The sequence below is a fragment of the Dermacentor albipictus genome, chromosome 4, assembly GCF_038994185.2.
Source record: "Dermacentor albipictus isolate Rhodes 1998 colony chromosome 4, USDA_Dalb.pri_finalv2, whole genome shotgun sequence".
In the NCBI taxonomy this organism is placed as follows: Eukaryota; Metazoa; Arthropoda; class Arachnida; order Ixodida; family Ixodidae; genus Dermacentor; species Dermacentor albipictus.
The window spans coordinates 164,214,961-164,242,596 of record NC_091824.1 but is presented as its reverse complement, the minus strand read 5'-3'; the positions used below and the strand labels follow the sequence as shown (position 1 = coordinate 164,242,596).

General features: G+C 45.1%; 1 protein-coding gene across 3 annotated transcripts in view; it reads left to right on the top strand.

The window, feature by feature from the left end:
* The window catches only part of LOC135899971 (guanine nucleotide-binding protein G(q) subunit alpha), a 79,876-nt gene that overhangs the window by 20,839 nt on the left and 31,401 nt on the right, over positions 1-27,636 (top strand). For all 3 annotated transcript variants that reach the window (XR_010563755.2, XM_065429382.2, XM_065429381.2), the window contains exons 4-6: positions 9,170-9,298; positions 15,490-15,619; positions 26,309-26,462. Coding sequence is in view for 2 of the 3 variants with exons in the window: in XM_065429382.2 (XP_065285454.1) it covers positions 9,170-9,298; positions 15,490-15,619; positions 26,309-26,462 (413 nt within the window). In the remaining variant the exon portion in view is untranslated. The remainder of the gene's footprint in view (positions 1-9,169; positions 9,299-15,489; positions 15,620-26,308; positions 26,463-27,636) is intronic.

The following is a 27,636-nucleotide window of genomic DNA, read 5'->3' as shown; positions in this document are numbered from 1 at the left end:
GGCAACGCCTCCGAAATACACTTTCTCTGTGGACGAAACACGTGCAGAATGGCAACTGAAACTAACAAAAACCCTCGGCTCACGCACCTAGTGATTATAACGATAGTGCTGACTGAAAAGAAAAAAAAAAGTCCCATGGAGCACTTTGTCAGCCAAGGAAGAGCGAGCATGGCCTCTGAGACTAGAGGATGGCACGCACTCTCTATTAATAGCCTTTTTTTGGCTGAACATCACTCGAGCGCAGCTATCAAAACTATCAGTGACGTTGCAGTATTGCAATTCCTTCGAAGGTAAAGCAATGTATGGCTTGAACAGACAGTTATCTCCTAAACTATCAGTCATCTCTGCCTCGATAATTTCATGCATCACTTGGCAGTTAGCTTCTCCTGACGATGGTGTATTCTTGATAGATTGACACGTAGCTAGATTTTTCACCAGTCTGTGCTTTGGCCGGAATTGGAAACGGCACTAGGATCATCACTAGATGTGCACTTTACGCTTTTTGTCATGGGTACGTTCGATTCGCCTGCACCACTTGAACCAGTTCGCGAGGTGCTGCACCCTGCCATTTGTTTCAGCGGTGCAGCAATGGCGCCCGCAGAACCACGACGTTCGTTTCAAAAGGTGCAGGGCTGGTTCATGATTTTGCTGAACCCGCTCCACTATCGGTGCCGACTTGGTGCAGGCATACAGGTGCGAAGCAGCGGCGCTGCAGATGAAGCAGCACACGGGCGCGAGCACCGTTAAAACCCCGCTTACGCACGTCTGGGGTGTCTACGCAACTGTGGTGTGCATTTACGCCCCAGAAACCAATCATACCTGCAGTTCAGGACCTCTCAAACATTAGTCTGACATAGCATAATGCCTACACTGCGTCTGCACCTTTGCATTCGTTTCGAGTGATTCGATGGGCCTGCACCTCCGGAATCGAGCTGCAGTTTCTGAACTTCTCGTGAACCGCCGTGAACTGGTTCACAGTGGTGCAGGCGAATCAAACAGGCCCATGTCATAGCAACACACCCAAACAGCCACATTATTGAGCCATTGATAGAGTGCACCTCCCATTTTGGAGGCTGTAGAGCGGTCCACTGGGAGCCAAGCTAGCATGAAATCCAACATGGTGGCCTTACGATCTCTTATGTAGGTTGAAACGAGTGATATAGTCCCAAAATCGAATTTTCAGGCCTAAATTCAGTCGCAAAAATGCATTAGCTCTTTGTGAACCCAGACGACTCATTTATGAAGTCCGGAAAATCCATCAAGTCCGAATTTTCGAAGTTTGAAAAATCCTTCAGCGACTGTCTTCTGCACATTTAATATTGAAGGTTGCGTAATCCCGAGTTTCGGTGACCTATCGAGCGAGAGACAGATGAAGCATTTGCTCCTCGCTGCCGGCGCTTTTCATAGTGTTGTCCAAGTGAGGGCGACGCTATCAACCGTGGGGGCGGAGTGCACGCGAAAGTGTGGCTCGCTTTGCTCAATTCGTACTGCCTATGCGACAATATTGTGGACGTGGCATGAAAATTTATCATTCATTGCAGACTGCCAAATTTCTAAAAATGAGCTGTTTTCTCATTCAAATTAGCTTTTTTCGATTGCCCGATAATTTGGAAAATTCTGTGGCCACTTCCCATGTATGAAAAATCGTTTGGTGACTACTTATTTGCATAAAAGGTAGAATTTCAATACAACAAAATTTCTGTATAATGAAGCAAATTGCTGATTTTACCAACATCGTTATATTGAGCTTTAACTGTATAAAGCCTGGGATACATGGAGCGCAGCGTCCAGGCGACGAAATATGCCGGCGGCGAATGCTTGCCCTTGGGCGTAAAAAAATTTTACTCCCACCGGCTACCCTGTCCGATTGGAAAACCGACGCTCGGTGATAATCGCCGGCGAAAGTGGCGGGAGTGCCTCGCGCACTCACCTCGCGTCGCGGCGATCAATCTCCCTTCGACTTCTGGCAGCTGGTTGGTTTTTGCTTATTTTTGGTTTTGAGTCGGGGCGTCCGTCGCGCGGCTGCGCTGAAGCGACGAAATGTGGGCATTTGGGCTAGTTTGGCTGCGCACTTTCGGGCTCTCTGCGCGTGAAAGGGATGCCGTTGATCATTACAGCCGGGTATTGGATATTTAAGAGTACAAATCTGTGTAAACTTATTTTTCGTCTACAAACTTAAATGAGGGGCTCATGAAACAGATGATAATTATAAGTGAGGAGCAGTTTTCTTACCAACCCGATCGAAGGTTCCATGGCGCAAAATGGTGTGTGCATTGTACTGTTTTTCTTATTGCCTTGTGTGTGTGTGATGCCGCCCATATGGGTTCAGGTATAGGGTACGTAAACGGCTTGTCATTCGCAGCGCCCAAGCCTTCTTTTTTCTTTTTTTTCCGCTGTCATCACGCGTGCTCGCAAAGGTTGGTTTTGTGCTTCTTCGGTGAGAAACCAGCCCTGCTCTTCAATAACGACAAGTCCCTTTTGCTGCCCGAGAGCCTTGAAGGAAAAGAGCGATGACAGATTATAGCTAGAAGCCGACCACGCCTGGTCTTGTGGCTGCTTGCATCTGCATGGGCCCAGGTGGTGTACGAAATGCCTAGGGCATTGAGAGCGAGAGCAGCTGAGAGGCCCATTTCACGCCAAATACCGATAATTCTATCCTCTCCGGCTGCAGTAGTAAATGCTTGTTGTTGGAGGAGGCTTTAAAACAGGAACTGAAACTGAAGTAAACATGAGTAACCACAATGTGCTCTTACACAAAGTAAACTAAAGTCAGTTAGAAAACCACAAATCCTTCTGCCTGTGCTTCGCGGTGCCGCCGCTCAACGTAGCCAGACGGCGCAAAGCTAGCCCTCTAGAACGCTTGCAGATCGATTAAATGTGTGGAAATCGTTTGTAAGCACCGGTGTGAAACTTTTGTCCAAGTTGTTTAGTCATTAAAGGCAAACAATACAATAAGAAGCCTATTTAGTATTCTTTTCCTTATCCAAAAACACATTCCAAGAGTCTGGCGACACGAGTGGCGGCATCCGCCTGCCTTTTGCTGAATGTAAGCGATGCCAGCGAACCATCGGTGTCGTCCCGATTATGCCAGTAATTATGCCAGTTTCCGAAAGTAAGGTTTTCTCAATGCAGTAGTGTTACGCGGTGAAGCGTACGTGAAGCATTACGGTGAAGCTTAACAAGTGTGGGAAGGGGCAAGTGTCACGAGACCCAGTATGTATTCCTTAAGTATACACGTGTGCACCCGCCATCTCCTGTTCCAGTGTGAGCATCGACATGCCTAATAAGTGTACTTGCAGGTCTTCAGAGGTTTTCGGATGCACCTGTGGGGATTTGAGCCCTTACGGGCAGTGAAAGACGTGCATTCATTTTACAGCGAAGCTGTATTAGCCACAGGAATTGCCTACAGGGGCGCTGCGAGCGTGACGTCAGGGCACGGACTCGTGCTTGTCGTCTGCTGCAGTTTGGGCGGCGTCCGGGCGCACTCTGCAGTGTTTCCATTTGTTCGCCCAAGTTCCCTATGCTTGCATATTTATGACGGTTGTCTCAAATATATTTTCACAATCCGTATTTCTCAAAGGTGCCAGTCAAAGAAGCTTGGACCAGCCCATTGCAAGTTTTTCGTGTGGATCTACACTTTACAGTGGTAGCTCAAGTAAATAATAAAAGCATAACCACAAAAACAGTACATAAGAATCCAATTAGGATATCATACCTACTGTGATGCAACAAGCATCTCGCAAACGCTGGCTATATATGATTTCCGCAACATTTACCTTGATTTTTATCCACTAGAACATGTTTGCTCACAATTAGTAGTTCATGGTAAAATATAGAACTTCACACTTCTGCACAGCAACGCTCGGCAGTAACACGAGGACTTAACTCTGCAGTTTAGGTTCTACCAGCACCAATTGCTTGCACCAATTGTTAATTTTAAGCCGCGGTAATTTGAAGTAAACGCAATTAACGCTTGCAGCTGTTTGCAGCGTACAGAAAAGAATATACCAATATTTATTGCCTTTTCCGTGCTACACGTTCAACACTTACTCACAATTTACTGGTATCTTTTGATTGAGGAACAGACATGACGAATCTGTAATGCGAACTGACACAGGCTGTTCAACCAAAATGTTTGAGTGAACTATGTCTTTTGGACTGTAGGGCTGCAGCCAGAAAGAAGCTGAAGCCTCACTCATTAGTAGTGTTGAAGATATCATTATTCCCCAGTGGAGGTCAAAAGTCAAGAGAATTCGTGTGAGGCTTGTGATGTCTTCCTTATAAGATGGGTATGCGAGGTTTTCTTTTACGTACTGAAGAAGTGTATAGTTCTCAGTTTGCATAATATAAACAACGCAGGGTCAAGACGTAGTGAGGCAGAAGGCCTCACTACGTCATTTCATTTTCATTATCAAGGCAGCCTAAGCTGCGCCATAGTGCCTCAAGTATACTTTAGGCATTGCAATTGGCACTGTAAAAAACTGCATCACAGTTTCAATTCGAAGTTGAAGTGAACAGGTTGGTTTCGAGAACAATGCCTGCCTTGCCATAATGACAGTCAGTTGCCACCATTGCATCAGGAGTGTGCCATAGTGTCGATAAAGGCTACTGAGGACCACTATGAAAGCCACAGTGATAAGATATACATAACGTCAATTGATTGGCTCTCGATCTTAATTGCGAAACTTTTCTTTAAGGTGATTGCTGCTATGTTATTAGTGAAGCATGTACATACTATACATGACGCGCCATCAGGCTAACAGCCATGAGCAATGCATATTCTAGGTGCCTGTTTCAGAGAACGATGAAAGTAGCAAACTTTTTCATACGAAACGCGCCTAACTCATATGCATTAATAAAGTGGCCGTATTTCACTAAAACGACTCACCAGAATAGTAGTAATCGTGATGAAAGCTTCGCTGGACAGTGTCCTAACACGGATTTATAATGGTGACACCATATAGCAAGATTTTTCTGCTATATAAAATGCAATGACTCTCATAGCTAAGTACTAAGGGAATTTTAAGTACTTAACGAAGCTTCACACAGTTCGTGTGTTGAATTTGCAGACATTCTATTTATGCAAAAATTTATGGACAGACATGGCGCATATTTGGTTCATATATTTGGACGTGGTTCTTCCACCAACATTCCTGTTTTACCAAGATTTTGCAGCACTGAAATGCTTCCCATTGATGTAACTGCTGAAGGTATCGCGAGCCTAATCAATAAACTAATATATCTAGCTCCCCCGGACCTGACAACATACCGGTGAAGATACTAAAAGCCACTAACGTCATTTATAGCCAGATATTACAAAGCATTTTTACCCAGTCTATAAGCGTAGCTCGGCACGGCGCACTTCTTCTTCCTTACAGAGGGTTCTGTGCCTAAAGACTAAAAACTAAGCAAAGTAACCCCCGTCTTTAAATCTGGTAGGTGCTCCGACCCATCCAATTATCGCCCGATCTCACATGTATTGCCTGTAAACATTTAGAACATATATATTCCCATATAGCGTCCCACCTTGACAGAAATTCTTTTTTCTTTAGCAAACAACACAGCTTTCGTCCGGGCTTATCATGCGAAACACAACTTTTTGAATTCACCACAGATAACATAAACTTAGATTCTTCATTTTAGACTGACGTAATTTACTTAGACTTTTCAAAGGCTTTTGATCGTGTCCCTCATCATCAATTAGTGTCCAAACTTTCATGCCTTCACCTCGACCCACTAATCCTATCATGGATCATTTGCTTCCTGACAGATCGCCTCCAGTTCACCTGTGTTGGCGGTCACTGTTCAAATACTACCAAAGTAATATTGGGTGTACCACAGGGATCCGTCCTCGGCCCACTCCTTTTTTTAATATACATTAACGACCTCCCAACAAACATATCATCCACAATACATCTATTCGTCGATGACTGTGTTATTTACCGTCGTGTCACTACTAACACTGACCAATTTCTGCAAGATGACCTAAATTCCATTGGCAAGTGGTGCTCACGCTGGATGATAGAACTAAATGTCTCCAAATGCAAGTTAATGTGTGTATCACGTAAACACACTATATCTAAATTTCCATTCTCTTTAGGCTCTGTGAAATTATCTGAGGTCGGCAGTTACTGCTACCTTGGCATTATCACCACTAACAAACTAAATTGGTTGAACCACGTTCTACAAATAACAGCCAATGCCTCAAGATCCCTTAATTATATAAAAAGATCCCTATCCTTGTCTCCTCCGTCGATTCGTAAACTAGCATATGAAATTTTCATCCGTACCAAATTAGAATATGCGTCTACAATTTTGAATCCGCATCAAAAGTACTTGATTGACACTTTAAAGCTACTCAAAATCGTGCCTCCCGTTTTATCTTATCGAATTATGACAACACTATCAGCATTACTAACTTGGAGTTATCTATTGATCCACCCCTTTTAGCATCAACCCGTATAATTTCGTAACTCTGCCTATTCCATAAATTGTACTATAACTTTCCTGACCTTCGTTCCTCGCTTTTATTTCTACCTGTGCGCTCATCACATTGTCTATTCAATTCTTATGTATCCAACAGCTTCATGGTTCTACAAACGCTTTCAACAAATCCTTCCTTATCGTTGCAATAGAACAATGGAACTCGCTACCGGAATCCGTTGTTGTAGAGCGAAACCCTTCAAAATTTCGAGAGTTATTAACCACCCATATTTGCAACTAATTATGTAAAAACCTGTTCTTTTTGTCTTTTCAGTTGTTGCTTTCTTTTATGTAATACGCCACATGGGGCAATAATAAATGATGATGATATATGCATTGCAAAATTAGGAACCCTTTCAACGCTACATAGCTTGTGATTTCAAAGCCGTAAGTTTTCTCTGCTCACGCGGTTTTGAAGAAACAGGTTTGGGCATGACAGCAGAAGGAAGCCAACATATCCTTCAATAAGCACGACTTTAGCCAGCAATACACCAAGCATGCACGAAGGAAGCGAGCACGTGCAGCAACCAAACAAGCCAGAGCGAGCGGCATCCTGGCCATTACGTCACTCGCAAGAGGGCACCATTCTAACTTCTCACCGCTAATATGCCTAGAAGAGATGCTCGCGGTCTGACCACAGAAACCCCCTTAAGCTCATACCCTTCTAAGCAATGGCTCATACCCCCGTAAACATGGCCTCCTCAACACGACGTCAGAAGTGAAATTTTATGCTGGAATGATGAGCGGCAACAGAGCCGGCTGTAGAAGACAACGCTCGAGCCATTACTGCTGATGATAGTTTTATGCACAACGGAAGACGACGACGATGAACAAGCGAGCAGTGACTAGCGCATTTGCGCGGTTGGTGTCGAGAATTTTTACAGCGAAGCCGTATGTGCCCACGTGAAACGATCGTGGTCCGACCACAGAAACCCTTCGGCGGAAGGTGGGGCGTGCCATTGGCTACGACAGCAGTAACGTCGATAGTGAGGATGCTCCAGTCAAGCTGCCGTCGCTGCTGCAGCCTGCGCTACGTGCTTCGCATTGCATGTAGGCGCATGAGCGCATTATCACCGGTTATGTGGTTCGGATGCTTGTTTTGAGCTTTTTCTTTATTAAAACGTATGCTGTTCTACACGTTGTAAGCGTGATCCCAAAGAATGTTTGCAATATTCGCTTCACTTTGCTGAGTGCTTGTAGCCTCTGTCTTACTGGGGTATGAGCCGTTGCATTTGGGAGTTGGTGGTAGTTTTCTGTTGACATTACGCCACGAAGAAATCCAGAGATCCTTGCCTTAGACAGCTTTCCTAGACAGCTATCTTTACTGGGATCAGTGTCTGATCCACAGCGCTCTCTCCCGAAGAAGAAGAAAAGCGACGGTGAAGGAGGCAAGTGGGGAGGCAATCAATGAGAATCCGTGCGGGGCGTGAGAAAGAGGCGACAGGCAGGTGTTTCTGTGCCGCGCGCCATTTCGAAAGATGGAATCTGCTCATGCCAAGCGCCAGCGGGAGCTTGCACGAAAACGTGGTCAAGCAATCGGTGGTGGCGCCGACGGCTGCCGCTGCTTACGCAACATGGCAGTGGCTGCTGCTGCCTCAGCGACACAGCTGCTTGCAGATGTCGCAACCTACCGCTGCCACCGCATAAAACGTTCACGTCCATCACCACTTATTATCTCCTGATGTAGTTCTCAGTGGATGCTCTTCGATTTGTCGTCCCGGACTGGCTCAGGACTGTCCCAGTAGCTGCGTACACCAACACTCATTGGCTATTTCTACTGTTTTCTTGACCTTCACTACCAAGTGACCATAGTGTACTGCCGGGCTGACCCGCTGTGGAGGTGCAGCAGGCTTTAAGCACTACCCACATGTGGGCCAATCCCGAAGATCATGCAATACCGGGCCGAAGTGTAATACCGGGCCGACCCGTGGCGGAGGTGCAGTTCGCCATTAATGGGCCCACATGCACAGCTTCATTGGTCATCATTCTTCACAGAGTGAAAGGGCTCTGAATTTTTAAAATAAGCTCCAGTTGACTTAAACTGAATGTTTCAAGATAATTTGGAAGAAAGTTGTTTAAGAATGGGCACAGTTGGTTGGTAATTAACACGGTCTCCTTTTTTTTGTAATCCCCGATAAACACTTTATTTGTAGCTGCAGCAGGACAGAAGTTGAAATACAGAGTGGGCAGGTTCATGTGTGTAAGTGTATGTGCATGCAATTCATTGACAAAGTTTCTGGCCACTTCTAGAATAATGTCACTTATCTTACAGCGAATGCATTATTTTATGCATCTAGTTATTCAAACCTTTAGGCAGTCCCCGCTGAGTCTGCTTTATCAATTGAAACGGTGATCATCAGCTGAAATTTATCACTGCAAACGTATAAACCACTGTGGTTCTTATTTGAGCTTGTTGGTTCACATACACTGTGGTGAAACAGCGCAGACGACGGGATGTGTGAGAAACAGGCACGACAACGCGCTGGTCCTGTCTGTTTTTCACACGTCCTGTCATCTGCGCTGTTTTGGCATAATATGAACCAGGTTCAGTCTATTGTAGGTCAGAAGATGCAGCACTATTTTTCGTCGTTCCTCTGTTGGGTGGATAGATGTTGGATGTTTGTAGGAGCTAAATGTTGTTTTGCCTACAAAGTGCGCTGAGCATGCCTTTACTCTTGCCATGCAGCTACCTAACAGATGTGGACAGAATAGCTGCCCCAAACTACCTTCCTACACAACAAGACATCCTCCGGGTACGAGTGCCCACTACAGGCATTATCGAATACCCATTTGACTTGGACTCCATCATTTTCAGGTAAGCCAAGGAGTAGCCATTCGCTTTCTTTGTTGTTTATTCTTGTGAGGTAGTTTCTTTTATTGTAATGTATGGCAATGTGCCATCATGCCTGCATTTGTTTTTTCTTCCTTTCAATGCTATACAGCCCATTGACTTCCATTCCTTTGACACAACTGTCACTTAGAGGTTGGAGTGTAGACACGACCTATGGTGCATCATGCAGTGATGGCCTGAAATAGTTGAAAATGGTACAATGGCGTTCAACAAGTGCAAACTGCAAGCATGGTCCCTGCAGACTTGTTGAGACCTCATGAAAGGATAGGCTCATCAGTAGATCATCTGAGGCATATGCCATGTGGCCAGGCCATTGGTGTGTTATGCAGGGTGTTACCAACTGGGAAAATGGGGAATTCTCAGGTGCTTTGAATAGTCTGGAAATACTCTGGAAAAATTCAAGGAATTTGTGCTTCTATCAGGGAAAATGAGCAATAATTTTGTTGAAAGGCAATGAAAATTGCAGTAATGCTGGCTCGAGTAACAGAGAGGAATAGTAATGAAACCTCTTTGACACCATGTTGTCCGCTGGAGGACTTGCCAGTGTACAGTCAACGACCGACTTTCCGGATGCCCAATAATTCAGATGGCTTCGCGGCACCACATATCCTATAGAGTCAATGTATAAGAACATCTGAAATTTCGGACACGAGAACCCTTTGCCGTCCGATTTTCGGGACATTTTGCCGTGACTGCAGGTTCGAAATGGCATTAATCAAAGCCACCGCCACTGCTGCGATTTTGATTATTTTGCTGCCTCCAACCGGCGCTATGCACGCAGCTCCTCTGGCAGCCATAGCCACCACCGTGGCAACGCTAGGCCTAGCTGCTTAGACGTTCGCTATTAAGCTTCTTGCCATTCTGTGCCGTGTTTTTCAGTGAAAGAATTCACCGTTGTCAGCGATGGCACCAACTCCGAATTTTCGGCCCTCGCGATTGGCTTCGAAGCTCTGAAAGCACGACGCGTTGGATAATGCCGGTTTCTGAAAGTCAGCTTCGCCTCAGTACAGCAATGTTACCTGGTGAAGCATACGCAATAGTATTGGGGTTAAGCGTTGCAAGCATGGGAAGGCGCAAGTGTCACAGGACACAGTATGCATTCAAAGAAAAAATCAGACCTCCGCCCGTTCGTAGCATTTGCTACAAAGGAAACACATGCGGGTTCCTCAAAAGAAAAGCCTTGCAGTTGAGGAAAAATTTGTCCTGGTCCGGGATTCGAACCCGGAACCACCGCCTTTCCGGGGCAGCTGCTCTACCATCTGAGCTAAGCAGGCGGCTAGCAGATGGCAGGGCAAAGTCGAATTTGTCAACAACTCAAAGCAAAGGCAAGAGGTTGACGTAATAGTTCTGCAGAAAACCGCAAGGTGGAGAAAATTAGTAAAGGGAAAATCGGGTATCCACCCTTTCGTAGCAATTACTACAGAGGGAACCCATACAGGGTCCTTGAAAGAAAAGCCTCGCAGTTGAGGAAAAATTTGTTCTGGTCCGGGACAAATTTTTTAATTATCAATACAGTCAGCGACCGATTTTTCGGACACTCTAGAGAACGTAAAAACGTCCGAAAATTCAGGCAGTCCGAAAAAATGAATGCATGCAAAAAAATGCACTTTTTTTCTTTTTTTCTCGGATTTAGAGGTAAAAGGCGAAGCAACAGGCTTCCAAAACCCTGCCACAGCATCAGTGAAGTGGCGTTCAAAAACTCTGTATGCAGCCGACTGCCGGTTTGTTATGTACATGTGCATCGTCCGGCAGCCGGTGTTATTGCTGCACTGGCTTGGAGAACTTGTTGATTGTTGTTTGGACGGCGTTCTGTTCAGGTTGCATGCGATCATATTCCCCTCGATCTGAGCAAGGTTCACGTCAGCACTGTACACCGATGAGTCAACAGTGCTCGTGTGTGGCGCAGGCATTGGCTCCTCATTTTCAACATCCGAGTCTTCTGAATCCCCCACAACCTGATGGACTATTTCCTTGTCAGTCAGTTCTGCGCAGAAGGCGAGCTCATTGTCAGCGTCAACAAACTATTCAAAAGTTATTTCTGTGGGTATGGAAACCCCAGCAGAGCGTAAGTCGTTGATCACGTCGTCCGACGGTACTGCTCTTAGCGCTTTGATAGCATCGGCGAGGACGACGAAGACAGAGTGGGGGCCATCGAAGGCAAGCGAAATCCTCAAGTTGCGAACAGTGGAGTTCGCTGACGAGCATCGAACAACAGCACAACCACACGCCACGCTAGCCAAAACGTGGCCTGCGCAAAATGACGCCGCTCCGGAAACTCCGCCGGAGGCGGAAGTGCAGCGATGAACGTTAGTGTCCCTGTATGTGCTCCCACAGGGAGCAGAGTTGCGCATAGGTCCACCGTCGTGATCCAGCTCTGCAGCGAAGCCACTTCTCGTGCGCGCAGGAGCCAAATGCCGCGCAGTGTTCCGCCTTTTTCTCTAGTGGTCGCGAGCTACAAGCGCCAATTTTTCGCAGGCGCTTAGCAAAGGGCACTTCTTAATACAGGCTACACTCGAACGAGTCATTCGTGCAGTCGGAGGGGGTGGGCTTCCAACCAACCGAAACTTTGTATGTACCTATGTAAACACGCATATGCAAACACACACATGAACGTACAAATAGGGGGTAGCACCGCCTTCGATTCCCCAAAATAAAATACTCCCGTGGCTCGAACAGCTCCAAAGTTTGCTCGCAAACGCGCAGTACGTTGCCACAAAACGCGGTGCAATGGTTTTCAGCATGCATATGAAGTTGTCTTATCACTGTCAGAAAGCAAGAAATGTTTTAAAGTGTTTAAAACTTCACACACGTAAGGTGGACACTTAGCGCATTTTGGCTGCCGAAACCAGCCGATTAATGACCGTCGCCAAGAGAGCTATCGTGCCTGCAGTTATGTCAGTGACCGTTAACACAGCGTCATTTATCACTAACCATCGTTCACAACAGCTGCAAGTTTTCGATACATGCGGTGCAGACACAGATTTAAGCGCATTTCAAATGTTCACATGCGCACATTTTAAGCAAAGCTTACTTTTACGATTCATTCATACCGCAGACTAATCAGCTATATAGTAGCAGCAAATCTGCAAGTAGAAAAAGATTCAACATACAAGAGCTTCTAGATCAAATTTATTTCATACAAGGGAATGCATGAACGGCTGCTGGCAGCAGGCCAAGTGTGCTGGTTCTTGGAACCTTGGGGGCAGAATTCAAAGAAACTGGAAAGGCAACAAGCTAATAAGAGTAACAACAGGTTATTTTTATTGCACTAATCACATCAAGATGGCAAACTTGCAGAGTAATTATTCACACAGTGCATACTGTAATCTGACAACACATATTTCTTGATCTCTTACCACTCGGAGAAAAGCCAGTAGTTGAAGACACTGTATCAAATCAATGAAATCACTGAAGCAGGTTTTGGCCAAAAAGCCAGGTTACAAAGCTTTGTGACCTATCACATCAGAGGCAAGGAAATTTTACGTCATTCAACAGTGCATTCACTCCACTCCCGCCCACAGGAAACAGCATTCACCAAAGCACAACGTAGATTTCTAGCGTGTTTAAATGAACGACAAGTTTTTGTTCCACTGGCTGATACGTGATGCTCACAAGCTAGCACACATACAATTGCGGCTTAGCTTCTATGGCAGCAATTAGTTAACAAAATAAATAAGCCTGTGCACTTCAAGACAATAAATTGACTAGAATCAATTTGACTGTTCTCAAAACTTCACACGGAGAAGGAATATATTACAATTATCACAGCTCGAGAGCTAACTATGCATATGCCAACTTAGCACCCGTTTTATCCTTGTTCCCTTGTCTGCTTTCTGCAAAGATGTCCTAGCTCTTCAGAAATTGCGGTTGACGAGAGAGGTACATATTATTCATTTCAATTTTAAACTCGAAGGGTGCATTCAAAGTCAAGAAGCCCAGACTTGTTAGCAACAACACTCTCACTATAGTATCAGTGTGTCTCCAGCTAGTTTGCTTGGCTGAAGCATTTACTCCTATGGCTGACTTCCGTGCGCTTTGTGCAGTGTGGTGCGCTGCACCCCGTCACACTGGAATAGAAGTGCCAGTACGATGTGTTTCGTATCACTTCACCAAGGTCCTTGACTTCACATCGTCGAATACGGTATCTGAAACCCGCAGCTGCTCCTCTCAACGCACGATCGACGGTCCGCTGATTGCAATGGCAATGACGATGGCAATGACGGAAACGACGAGTTCGCATGAGTCGGCGATGCGCCCGTAAAGTTGGCTTCGCAGCGGCGCGGATCATTTGACGTCATTTTTCGCTCTCGGCCAATAGCGGTGCGAGCGGCGCCGGAAAAGGTATGCGCAACTCTGCTCCCTGCGGGAGCATATACAGGAACACTAATGAACGTAGCCAGCGTGGCCAGACCAAATCGGTGTGTGACTGCTAGATTCGGCTAGTTGTGGTTCAAAGCGGTGATATGCTTCGGCTGCAAGTCTATTTCCTTCGCAAGGGCGCTGCACGAGGAGCCAAAGGACCTTCCATCGCATCAAAAAGCCTGGAAAATTGGATGGCGGGGGGTTCGAGTGTCCGAAACTTAAGATGTCCTTATACATTGATTCTATGGGGCTCGTGGTGGTGCCGCGAAGACGTCCGAAATATCAGGCATGTCCGAAAATTTGGGCGTTCGAAAATGCAGTCGTTGACTGTATGTAATTACTTCTCTCCACCTTGCGGGTTTCCATTGTTGTACAGCGACAGCAAAAAAATGGTAGAAATACAGGTGTACTTGGTTGCACATAAGCAGAAGTGCATGCAGCAATGAATCATCCACTTTTTTCTTGTACACGAGCTTTAAAACGTAAATGAAATGATCTCTTTTGGATGTATTAGCTTTTTCAAACATTCGATAGTTTGGACTTGTTTACGTTTCCTGTGGAGCTTGAATTATCGGTCGTCAAATGTAGTGGGACAGTCACGGTGCTTAAGGGCAAAGGCTTGCCGCAAGACTTAATTACACGTGCTCGCTGTGCTAGGGCTAACTGGGTAGCGGGCCACCAAGCTTGTGAACGAGATGTCGCTAGAGCAGCGGTCCCATGTGGGCAACTCGTTGCGGGCCTGTGAGCATGTGCAGTGGTGATGAAGCGCTCTGCGAAAGAGAGCTTGTGTTTGTGCGAGTTCTGCACGTCCAGCATGTTTAATTTGCGTGTTACATAGCGGCACGATCCAGGGCGACTTTTCAAGCAGTTTCAAGTACTGCCAACTGCACCCTCAATGTCAACACCGATGAGGGCAATGATTATGTATGTGCTGTGTGTGCCGCACAGCCCTTTCTGTAGTGGTCGCATGTTAATGGTCGAAATACAGACTGATGAGGTCACGGGCAAGCGTACATGTGTGCAGCAATGCGTTGACAAACTTGGGCCATATTCTCGGCATGTGTTTTTCGGCGATCACTTTCGAAGATACTACTATCAGTTTCGTAGCACCAGACACATTGTCGACTGGCGACAGCGATCCTGACACTAGGATAAAACATGGTGCTTAACAATGTACCAATAAAGCTTTCGCTCGTAGACGTCCACACGTCTAGCCTAGTCGCACAAAATCTTGCGAAAGATAAGGTATCCCTGAAAGTGACAATCTGAGAATATGAAGAACCTTTTTCGGCCGCTTTTGGAATAAGTCACTTATTCTCTGCTGAATCAGATATTTTGATCTTTCAAGTAGTCCCTGTCAAGCTCACATTATAGTCGGCGAATGCAGAGTCTTTGGAGACTGAGCTGTACATAGTGTCTATGTTTTATGTGTCTATAGTGTCTATGTGTCTATGTCTATATTTAACCGCATGTTCGCATGATTTTGACTGCATGGTTCACGAGGTATGTTTCCTGTGCATTAAAATATTTTTTTTCTCACGGTCTCTTAGAAAGTGTATTAGAGAGCTTCCACTGTATAATACTTTGTTCACGAAAGCCTCATGCAAAGATCACAGCATGCACAACCAAGTTTTGTGGCGAAATGCCTAAAAGCCCCTAGGCATAGTCAAATAGACATACTCACTACAGTCGAACCCACTACTACTAGCTGAGGGATTAGTCTGCTGTTGCTCCATTTGCTTCTTTACTGCTCTTGTCTTACCTTTTCTCATTTTTCTTCCCTCTGCTTTTAGAATGGTGGATGTTGGTGGCCAGCGATCTGAGCGGAGGAAATGGATCCACTGTTTTGAGAATGTGACGTCTATTATATTTCTAGTAGCCTTAAGTGAATACGACCAGATCCTTTTTGAATCTGACAATGAGGTAAGCATTCCATTTGCATTCTCTCCAACTTTGAGGCCCCTCTGAACTCCTCTTAGGCAGATGCTGCTATTAACTCTTTCCTTATCACAGGAAAATTGTCTGCTACTTTTATGTTTGAGTTAGAAATTTTTTGTGCAACAGCTACTAGGTTTACAGTGTCTTGCAAGGTGTCAAAGTGAATATAAGTAAATGTGTTTTTGAATATTTATTTTTTAAAGCAGATTTAAAAATTTTGTTTGCATAGAAAAATTTCTAAACAAGAAACAAAACGCATTTTTCACCAAATTTTCAAGTAAGAAGTAACATCTCCAGAAAAAAATTTCATTCAGAAATTCAGAAATATACAAGCTGTTGCAAACTACTTGGCAACATTTCTTTAAAGAATTATCATATTTACTCGCATAATGACCACACTTTTTTGTCAAAATAATTGACACAAATTCAGGGGTGCGATCATTACGAAAGTTAAATTTCCCGCGAAAATAAAAATTTCGGTATCTCTTGGAGGTGCAAGCATGTGACGCGCATTATCAGCCACGGTGTGTGTATGTGGTGTGAACTATTTTGGGCGTATCAGTTTTAATTCAAAAAAGAGAACTGGCATTTGTGTATTGCCAGGAAATGGAAAATCTGCTATCTGATCGCTTCACGTAGGAACTGAAAAGTAAGAGCTCATGCTCGTATATGGCCAACCTAAGGCAACTCTGAAACATCTAACTGCCAGCTGCTATCAAATATTTGTGATACACCGGCATTGTTCTTGCACATTTCAAGTCTAGTAGACTTGAAATCACTGTCTGCACTAGCCTCCTGTATGAGGCCGATGGCAGTGCTCAGCACAGTGATTACTGCGGTTGGTGAACCAGAATGATACATATATAAGCGATGTGCTTCAGCATTGCCTTTTTTGCCCTGTCACTCATAATATCCGAGAGGGACCACATAAAAAGAATGCGACTACTATTTGCGAGGACAAAATTTCCATAATACGGGTGACAGCGTCGTAGAGAACGGGACTAACAAAGCTGAAAAGAAAATGCTATTATCATCCTTTTTCTCAAAAAAAGAAAAGGAGAGAGAGAGAGAGAGATAAAACGGGTTAACGCCGCAATAAGACTGCATGGTCATGCCGCGCAACATTTATAGATCTATAAACGTAGATGTCGCATGCTTGGACCATGTGCTATATAGAGCAAAGGTATCTATAATCCAGCATCCACCACTGCTTTGGACGTTCGCGCAATTCGTAAACGGTTGCTTTGCTGGACACTGTAAGGTATGCTGTTATTACTAAACAAAACTATTTTATTCTTGGGTGGAAATCACGTCTAGTGAACCAAGTAGTCATGCAATGTAATCTACAACTAACAGTTTGACCGCTTCTCAAAGTATAACAGCACAACTTCTACCATAGCAGAACGCTGCCCACGCTGTTAGGATTGTCGCGTATGTTTCATTGCTCCTAAACCGGAGCTTGGAACTAAAGGAGAATATTGTTGTAAGGTTAAATTAGTGAGTGGAATTTTCAGAAATACACAATCAATCTCTAAGGATGATTGTAGGCTGATTGGTGCTGCATTCTCCATGTGCCTCAACACCAGCAGAAATCCGGCCATCCCGACCTGAACCACTTCAGTACGTCTCGGAGAACCGTTTTCCACATAGAAAATGCCACATCACACTAAATAGATCGCGCGAGCACGAAACAAACAGCAAAAATCAGCGCCGTGCGTATACCTGAGATACAAGACGGAGCGCTTGCCCAAGCCAGCATGCCGACTGCCCATAGATGGCGCCACTGCGTGCGCAATATGGTGATGCCCATGAAAAAACAGTCTGTAGCTAGCGCCCTTCTGTTCTTAGGTGCTTCATGTTGGTTTATTCCGTGTTTCATCATAGTTTCGAAGTGTGCTGCCATATTACATTATTCCACCAAAATTCAGATTGGCCTGCTCCAAACTGTTTCAAAATGAAATTTTTCTGTTCCAGACTGCACCAAAATACAATGTTGTCTGCTCCAAACTGCTCCAAAATACAATTTACTCCAAAAATTGCTACAAAATGACTTTGGGCAGTCCCACCTATGCACGCGGTAAAAATGTAAACCATGCAGAAACGGCAACTCTAGTTTGTGTACAGTCACCGAGATTGTGCTAGAAGTCCAGGAGCACGACGCTTTCTTTTTAAAGAGGTGCTCAGAAACATAGTTCTCCGGAGGTCTATGCCTAGTGGTGTGGTAAGGAAAGAGTTCAATTGGCTGAGTCTATGTTGGGGTCGTTTTAGTTTTTCCTGCACTCCTCAAATGGATGGCTGGTGCATATAAGAAGCTTTAGTTTGTTGGTGGTGTGTTGCTTGGAGGGCTGCCACACACGTGATCGATGTTTCTTTGGAGGTTTTCCTTGTAGGCATTGCTATAGTGCGATATGCCTAGAACATGTTCAATCTCTTATTGTGCATTGGCGCTAGTCTTGACCATTTCCATGGCTTAAATGACCATCTCAAGGACCAGTTGCATTTCCTGTGCATAGATTAGGCTTTGCAGTCTTATGTATAGACAACACCTGGGTGTTAGTACAGTCAAAACTCGAGATGACGAAGTCATACTAACCACGAGAAACTTCGTTAAATCACAAATTTAGTTGAGTTGAGGTTTTAGAGTTACACCAGTAAATGTTGTTTAAGAAATTCTCGAAATGTTCCTGATGGATAGTTCTAAGAATTTGTCTTGCATGTGCCTCACTGGATAGGGTGGCGCCATCTAGTTAAGGCACCTGCAGAGGCACCCTCTCATGCATAGTAAATTTTATAAATAACCTTCGGGCATATTTAAAAATTGTACAGAAAGAACTTTGCACTCCGTTCGTACAATTGTGGTAGGTGAAAATGCTTACCGTTGCATTATACAGTAAAACCTCGTTAAACCGTACCCGTGTAAACAGTAGTTTCGGTTTAAAAGTAGTAAAGTCCATTCCCCGACTCAGCGGCCATTGAACATAATGTATGTTGTATCCGCATAAACCGTACCAGCTTATTGCGTACGCATCGGTTAAAACGTAGCGTTTCCACTTTTCGTCGCGCAAACACGGTAGTGCGTCGTCTCTATCGGGCGGCCCGGCAGAACAACAAGCCTCAGAGATCGGTACAACGGCCTCCAAGCGCCCTGTGCGTTTGCACGTGAAGCCGCATCAACATCATTTTGACGCCGCATGGACGCCGTGCCAGAGCGTTGTGGTGTCGTGCAAGCGAGGACTCGCGTCATGCCGAAGCGAGGATAAAAAAGACGCCGGGTGCTCAGCATAGAAGAAAAATTAGACATCGTGCGTGCTACCGAACGTGACGCGAAGAAGTCGGCGCTGGCCCGTGACATGGATATGCTGTTGACTACAGTGTGTGGCATTTGGAATGCGAAGTTGCTCGGCAGCGCTGCTGCGACCGCGAAGAGATGTCGGCTACGAGGTTCAACTTTTCACCATCGTTGCCGCTGTTGTTGCCGAAGTGTCAACTAGCGACAGTGATGAGGACGACACGGAAAGCGACAGCATGTGCTATTCAGGCCCGACAGTGGCAGAAGCTGCGTGTTACGTCAGCCTCGTGAATGCGATCGTCGCAAGGAGAACAGGGGCGCGATAACGTAACTATTCCAAACGAAAAGTTTTCCGAACTTCGGCACCCGGCAATGAAAAAGGCGCCCCGGGACTTATGCAGCACTACTGTGCGCGTGCACGGAGAATACGTAACGCCAACGAGGAATCTGCCGTGCGAGTGTTTGCCGAGAGGATGGGGGCTGGCTGAGAAGCTGGCATGCAGCTTCAGTAAGTTTGAAGCCGCTGTCGTCGTGCTAGGCCGCCGCGACATCAAACGAAAATAACACGTACGTCCCGCGAAGTGAATAAATACTGCATGTTTTTTCCCCTTCCACTCTCTCTGAGTTCCGTTTTCGACAGGTAAGTGGGCGATCTCGTGCTATTTCGCTTAAACAGTACTACCGTTTAGTACGTACTTTTTCCGAGCTCCGGCCGACTACGGTTTAACGAGGTTTCACTGTATTTAGTTTTTTTACTATTGTATAAAATTAGCTTTAGTCAATTTGTAATTGATTTAGTTATAGGGTTTTATGTGCCAGAACCACAATACGATTATGAGGCATGTCGTAGTCTGGAACTCTGGATTGATTTTGACCACCTGGGGTTTTTTCACATGCACATAAATCTAAGTACATGGGTGTTTTTGTATTTTGCCTCCATTGAAATGTCTGGGATTTGATCCCGTGACCGCATGCCTAGCAGTGCAACACCTAAGCCACTATGCAAACACGGCGAGTAGCCAATCTGTAGATGTGCACTGGCCACAATGAGGAGTATTGAAATGCTGGCGCATTTGCAGTTGCCACGTTTTTGCCAAGCTTTTCCTCTAAAATTATTATACTACCTTTATGGTTTACGCGTTTACGCAATATGTTGTGTCAACTAGCGTCATTCTTCATGCCTCTAAGTTTAATTTTTCGGACATAATTCACACAGACGATGTTTCAAATGTGGCAGCTGTGAATAAATTTGCTGCCACATCAATTTGTCGCCAAACTGCAATTCTCCATTCAAGTGGCCTAGGCAATATGGCTATGTTGAAAAATTTGCTGATGGCTGGTTGCAAATCTGCTGAATTTGCAACATGCTATGCAGGTAGCTCTCCATCAAAACATTCGTACCAGTAGACCTCATCGGCTATCCTGCACGAGATCACATGCATGGGCTAGACTTGTCGTTGTAACAGAGTTCGGTCTGCGTGCACCTTAGGGTCTGAAAAGTGAATTGATGACTGTACTAAGCAAGCACAACTTGAAATGCTTGGAGGAAAGAAAAAAGATTTCTCCATGTTGAAATGGCACATTCTAGACGTGCATAAACATTTTGGTTTAGGTTAGGTTGCATACTAGCAACTGTGCAAAGCACGTGTCCTTAATTTACTCTTGTTCTCATGTGATGTAACAAGCCACCGAAAGGCCATTAAAAACTGCAGAAAACCCTTTGTTGGTCCATTGGAGGCATCATGCTTATGTTTCCATTACATTGAAGTGATCGTGTCTTCACTTTCCGCTGATATCAGTGTGTAGGCTTATAATGAATATTAGATATAACGAAGATATTTCCGTGTCAGATGTGACTTGGGTGCGAGGTTCGACTGTATGTGCACCGAGAAAGAAATAGTCAATATGGTGTGACCGTTAAAAAAAAAAGAACAAAGAAGTTGTAGTTTCACTCGAAGGGCAAAGCTTCGATTGCAGTAGCAAATTAGTAGAGACCTATATGAAGTAAGGATAGTAGTTTCATTGGCCATATAAACTTAGAAAAATTTGCTTACTAACTGAATTAAGGGGGGACACTGCTATTAAATTAATGTTCATCATCTTTTTCCATCAATATTAATGAAACTTTCCAGTCATGTTAGGGTTTTTGTTCTGATTTCAAATATGTAATTATTTTTCCAATAGGCCATTTAGTTCTGAAGATAAATGAAATTCATTGTCCATAATTTGTGGAAACAATAGAAAAAAAAACTGCGCTACAAAAATTCATATTGACACAAGCCTAGGTACTAGAAAACATAAAAAACACAGTGGTAGGAATACTTTTTTGATATATTAAATATTAGTAATTTTATAGCAATTCAATCTTCACTGTTCCAATTGTGGGTGCCCTATTGTCTGATCTAAAGCAGAACGGAAAAATTTTAAAGCATAAATTCCAAAATCTGTTCCTACCCCTGTGTGCTTTGTACACTCAGCTACGAGCCACAACAAAAATTATGCCTCTACTTGCCTTGAAGGCAGAGATATGGTTGCTGCAAATCAGCAAGAAGTAAAAAATCTGTGTTTTGAGAAAACAAGAAAAAAGAAGTGAAGTCACTTTTAATCAAAAGTGCAGAAAAGATTGTGCACTATTTCGCAGTGAAAGTAGCTAAAAGCCACCAGGAATGTAGTCACTTTGACTACGGCCACCCAAATGGCGTTTCCTGAAAGAATTCTGCATGTCCGTAGTGGTCTTGCGCTTTTTTGCAGATGCAACTGCTCGACGGCAGTCCTTCTCCACCATGCGTTTCATGCTGGGTATACCAGGGTTGAGGTGCAGCTCTTTCAATATTGCTGCAGAGGTCGTCTCACAGCCAGCATTGAATTTCATGACTGCCTCAGCTACTGCGGCTTGCACGGTGAACAGTGAAGCATGCTGTTCCTTTGGAGCCAGTGCCCATATCAGGGAGTGGAGAGACTCATTGCTGTTCTGAGTACTGCCCCGTAGGCACCGCTCAAGGAGCTTTTCATCAGACAGGCGCTCATAAATGGGCACCACGAGCTTGGTCCTGGTGGACAGTAGCTGTGGTCCGATATCAAGCCATTTGATGTTGTGTGGTGATAAGTTGCCATCACAGCCCTTTTCATTCCTTGCACATCACCCTTGTGAGTCTTCAGGGCTCAGCCATAATATCGTGTCAGCTTCGTGACTAAGTTGTTAGTTAGTTTGCCTTTACCACCAAGGCTCTCCAGTCCAGGTCCCTTGTGCTTTGCGATAAGGTTTCGCAGGCTTGTGCCCATACGTTTCTGTACGTGGTTTGTACAGTCTTCCTTTTCCACTGAAATGTATCCATACACTCTGGCTTCCTGCTGCACAAGGAAAGCGCGACTGTCACCATCTGAGAGTAGGGTGGTGTACTTCAGGTTATGCCGTTGCAGTGACCTTTGGAAAAGGATGAGGGCAGCTTCAACTTCCATTTCGCCGGCCTTCTTGGAGGTGTTTTTCTGACAGGCATGGCTCTCCTTCCAAGCTTTATAACTCAGGTCATTATCCTTTGGCCCACGCTCACAACCAGCGCAGAAGTTGCTGAGCACCACATAGTCGATGACTAACCCCGTAAACAGCTCTATGACGGCGCCTACACCAATGTGAGACGAGTGGCCGCGCGTCATCCAGGAACCGTCGTATGACATGGCAATATTTCCCGGATTTCCAAGCTCCAATTCGTCATACAGTTGCCGAACCGATTGCGTGCACAGTGCCGTCTGCTTTTCGGCAGCAAGTGTTGCCATGGGTGCCAACTTCCTTTTCACATACCGCTGCCACGTTTTCGTATGAAGACCACGGTGGGAGATGTTCATTGTGGCAAAAATATCGTTCAGCGCCGTTCGCCGATTTCCGGTGGCTTGCATTGCGCGCGCGGCAAGAACATTCACAGCAAACGGGTTGCACTTCTGGTTACCGTTCACACGGTGCGAGCTCCACGCCGACGCCATATCACCGCAACACGCACACGCGATAACAATCTTTATGGCAAGGCCATATTCTCGTTTGCGTTTGCCTACTGTGACGCTACCGCCGCACACCTTGCACTTCACAAACGACATCAGTTCGTTCACGGCGTCCAAACAAACGATAGTGAAGCCTACCTCCACATCGACTGGTGCGGCCGCAACGTCGTCGGCGTGAGTGAGGGAATCCAACTTCCGTTTTGTTGCTGGCGTTGAAGCAAGGACTTGAAGTTTTCTTTTGGCATTCATATCCCTCTGCAGCAAATCCACATGTTGCAACATTGCAGTGTCATGCCGAACGCGGCCGCTGTCCGTAACAACTTCACTCATTGGTGAGCTGGCTAGGCCTACTTCGGCATCGTCCGCGGCTTGGGCAACATTTGCGGTTGGCGGTGGGCTATTCTCGATGTTTTCCGAAGGAACAGAGCGCTTCTGAAAGTTATAAGTTGTTCGCTTCTTCTTTTTGCCGAACTTGTTCCTCGTGGCGAACTTCCCCGGTGGATTGGACATTGTTCCGCACTTGTCACAAACGTACGACTGAGAACAACGAGGCACACCGTCGCGTCGCCTGCGGAGTAAAGCAGACGACGAGAACCTCGCGCAGCCAACCACAGCACGCGTTTTTGGTCACGTGCGCTAGTCAACGAATCGGATCGCGCGTTCGGACTTCTTTTTCTCCCCGGATTTCAACGTCACTGGCGAACCAACGAAGTCACTTTTGGCGGGAAATTAAAGAAGGAAGGCTCCTCTTTCCGACGATACCAAGATGGCTGCGATCGCGCGCATAGAAAAAGAGCTACGCGCCGCGATAAAAAGGGCTGTTTTTGCGCGGAATTCCACTCACAGTGATGTTATAAATTGATATTGCGGACGAAATACTTTTCCCCGATATTCGAAACTTAGTGAATTAAAGGAATATTAGCTGTAGATATCGAAAATCTCATTTTCAAAAAATCGATTTTTTTGCGATTTTTTTTGCGATTTTTTTCGCCGCAAAGAGCCGTGCCCCCCCCTTAACAAGCACACAATCATGAACGCGTCACACTCTATGAGTGCAGACGCTCTCTGACAAAGCTCTAGTATCAGCAAGCACGGCACAATGCGTAGGTTCTGCCGTTGCACAGCGCTGCCCATCGCCCCGTCCCCCCACAGCCTTCAATGCGATGGAAGGTGATGCATTTGCTCTCAGCTTTCTCCTTTGCGCACGACAGATTGAGCCACGATCACTGGCTTCCCTCACCTGCTTTCACTTGCACATACAGCATACGACACGCTGTGAGGGTGTTACCACCCTTGGACTTTACAGTCGCTGACCGTTTACTCGGACCTCACGGGGACTGCGAAAATGTCCGAATAAACAGGTGTCCGAAAAAGCAGATTAAGAAAAAAAAATGAAATCCTTTGTTTCCACGCACTTATTCGGGCTCGGCGATAGGCTTGCAAGAAATCGTGAATGCGCCATTGCATGCTGTTCCGTTTACGCGCAATCAGATAAGCCTGAATCTCGGAGAAGGTCGTACGGTCACTATTAGTGACTGAAAGCACAGTCACTGCTTGTGCACGCTCCGCATGCGACGGCAGCAAAGCACATGGTGCGTCATCTTCCGACTCAGAGTCATCGTCCGGCAGTGCAGCAGAAACCTGACGAATGATCTTGCCGTCGTCGAGTCCTGCGCATGTCAATACAGCAGTGTCAGTACCTATGAAACTGTCAAATGAGACGGTGTCCGGAATCGCAATGCAACCACTGCGCAGGTCTCGGCAGAACATTTTCCGCGTCAGTAGGGAGCACATTGGAAGGCGACAAATTCAGGCCTCCCAGTACCCGCTTGCTGGCATTTCCCAGCGCAGTATGCGCTGGGAAATGCCGCCGATTACCGAAACCTCGACACAGCACACAAGGCAAACATCACCGTGCCGACACCAGTCGCACAAACGAAAACTGCGGCCCTCGCAGCGTCTTGCACAAAAAAAGAAATCAGCTGCTGGATTGTCTTGACATGCCTTACTAAGCTGAAACCGGAACTGCTGCAGAGCCACTCTATCAAACCAGGCAGAAACGATGATGATCAGCGGGGATTTCCAGTAGCGCTACTTCGTGGGGCAGCAACGAAGCTCTGTTCAAAACAAAAATGGCGTTCAGCAAGTCGAACCGTGCATAGAGTTTCCTACAAAAATTACTAGAGGGAACTCTGGCGCTGCAGTCGTTGTCCTACCATGGGAATGATGGGAAGTACATGGATTTGTCTGATCTTCGTGCTTATGGATTCAGACGTTCTTGTGGCTTTGTATATTACGCTATATAAATCTTATTGTCGTATATTTTGTAGGAAACTCTATGGAACCGTGCACCGGTCAGAGTCGGTGCATGGTGCTCTCGACCGAGTTGGCTCAAGGAGTGTCTGAAAAATCAGACGAGAGGTTGCAAGGTGTCTGAACTTTCGGCAGTTGTTATACATTATGGTCTATGGGGAGAATGGCGGTGCCGCGAAGCTGACCGAATAATCGGGCATGTCCGAATTTTCGGAGTCCGGAAAATCGGTTGGCGACTGTATACGGAACATCACGCCGACGGCAAAAAAGCACCTGGAGTGTCCGTATAATTGCTATCAGAATAGCATAAGTGTAAATGAATTGGCTGCCTGTGCTTTGCTTCAGTTGTCACATAAAATTCTAAGAGTAGGGCCCTGTTTTTGCATATGGTAGCTGTTTATGAGGTTTTTTCTTTGTCCTGTCATTTACTCATTCCCTTCAGAGTATCATGGATTTGATGTCTTGCCACCCTTCTAGAAACTGGCCTCACGTCTTCCTTCTCAGTTTAAGTCTTCATCAGCTACTTGCCTATGTAATTCACGCGCCTTGTGTTTACATGACGAAACAGTAATTCTAAACCTTGAGTATTTGTGGCAATGCTGCAGTCCTTGTAGTCTTTTTTTTTTTATTCACTTGGCTTGCCATGTGCCATAATATCTTTATAAAACTAAATATAAGCATGCAGGCCCATTTCATAGAGATACTGCAACAGTAGCTTATTAAACATGTTCTTTGTGATCCATCATTCATAGTCTTCAGAGTGATCACTGTTCACTTCCCACCTTTAAGTCTGATATTGTTCATCTAAGCATATTTAACAATTTTAGTTTTATTTGTAGGAGGAAATATGCCTCTGAGGTAGTTTTCTAATGGCATTTCACTCTTTCACTTGCAGCCAGTGCTGTTTTTCTAACATTTTTTTTTTATTAGATGATGTATTATTGGAAAGTGTATAGTTTTGTTAAGGAGCACTCGAAGTGCAGGTTTGTATTGTGTGAATCCTTCTTCAGCGGTATGGTTCAGCTCAACTTTTCCTATGGGAGAATGTGTTTGTCTCACCAAACTTTTCCTCCTTCCAGAACCGAATGGAGGAGAGCAAAGCTTTGTTCAAGACCATCATCACATATCCCTGGTTCCAAAACTCGTCTGTTATTCTATTTCTAAACAAGAAGGACTTACTAGAAGAAAAAATTATGTATTCTCATTTAGTGGACTATTTTCCGGAATATGATGGTGAGTCCATGGAACTTTTTGGCCTCTGCTTTGTTAAGACACCGATGTTAGTTTATTGGATGCTATTTTTGCTTGGGTATACAGTGGTTAAAACAGCTATACAGCGCAGTCTGCTTATAACATTATCAAAAAGAATGGAAAATCCAATTTCTATAACGGATCATCACTATATCTGGACTGCCTAAAAAATGCCGAATATGCCTTTTTAGCTATGAACCGAAATTTGCCACATGTGCTAAAGAATAGACCTTGTAGAAGGTAGGCTGTGAAGTGTATTTCAGCATTTTTACTGCCTCTTGTTTAATTCCACTTCCTGGATAATTTGTTCAAGTTTGTTGGTCCTGTCAGGTTCGAATTAACTGAAGTCAACTGTGCTCCATATCATACTTAGCAGGCAATGCTGCGGAAGCTATGCAAGTAGTTCAGTCAGGGAAGTCTCACTCTGTGCACTTTGTAGTGCTGTTTTGGACCTGTGATGGTTTTTACAGAATAGCTAGTACTTCATATATAACAGTTACAACTTGTAGATGCAAGGTTATGCCAAATCGCGTATTGTTTGTGCACCTTTGTGCTTCCAATATGCGACACACTGTGTGCGCTGTGGGTGGTGAACAGGCTCAGACCTGCGACACCTTCTCTGTGATAAGTATGTAATGTTTTGCGGCATAAAAGTACGGGATTTACATGGTTCACATGAAATTACGTGATGCATGTGTCCATCTTTTGTATGTGAGCAGTGAGAATTCTCTCTAGCCTTTGTAGCGTTGCCTGCTATGTATGAAATGCAGTTTAGAGAGGGCTTAAAGTAGCATTGCTGTTCAGATGCAGCATTAATGAGCACTGTAGAATATTATTAATGTGCTGCTGGTAGAAAGGCGGGGGCGTTAAGTACCGACACTTGTACAATTTCCAACAAAAATTGCCACAGGGAACTCTGGTGCTAGTGTCTGTGGCAGCGGCAAGCTAGGCGGTTGAATCTGAGTGGGAATGCTGGGGAGTGTGTGGGTTTGGCTAAACTTCATCCTGCCGGCTTCAGTCAGCCTTGTGACTTTGCAAATAGACCACTTCCAACTATATATTGCTTTGGAAATGCAAAAATGTCCAATGATTATGCATTTGCGCAGAGACTTATTGCCTTCTCATGTTTTGAAAAATATTATTTTTTGTAAGTTTA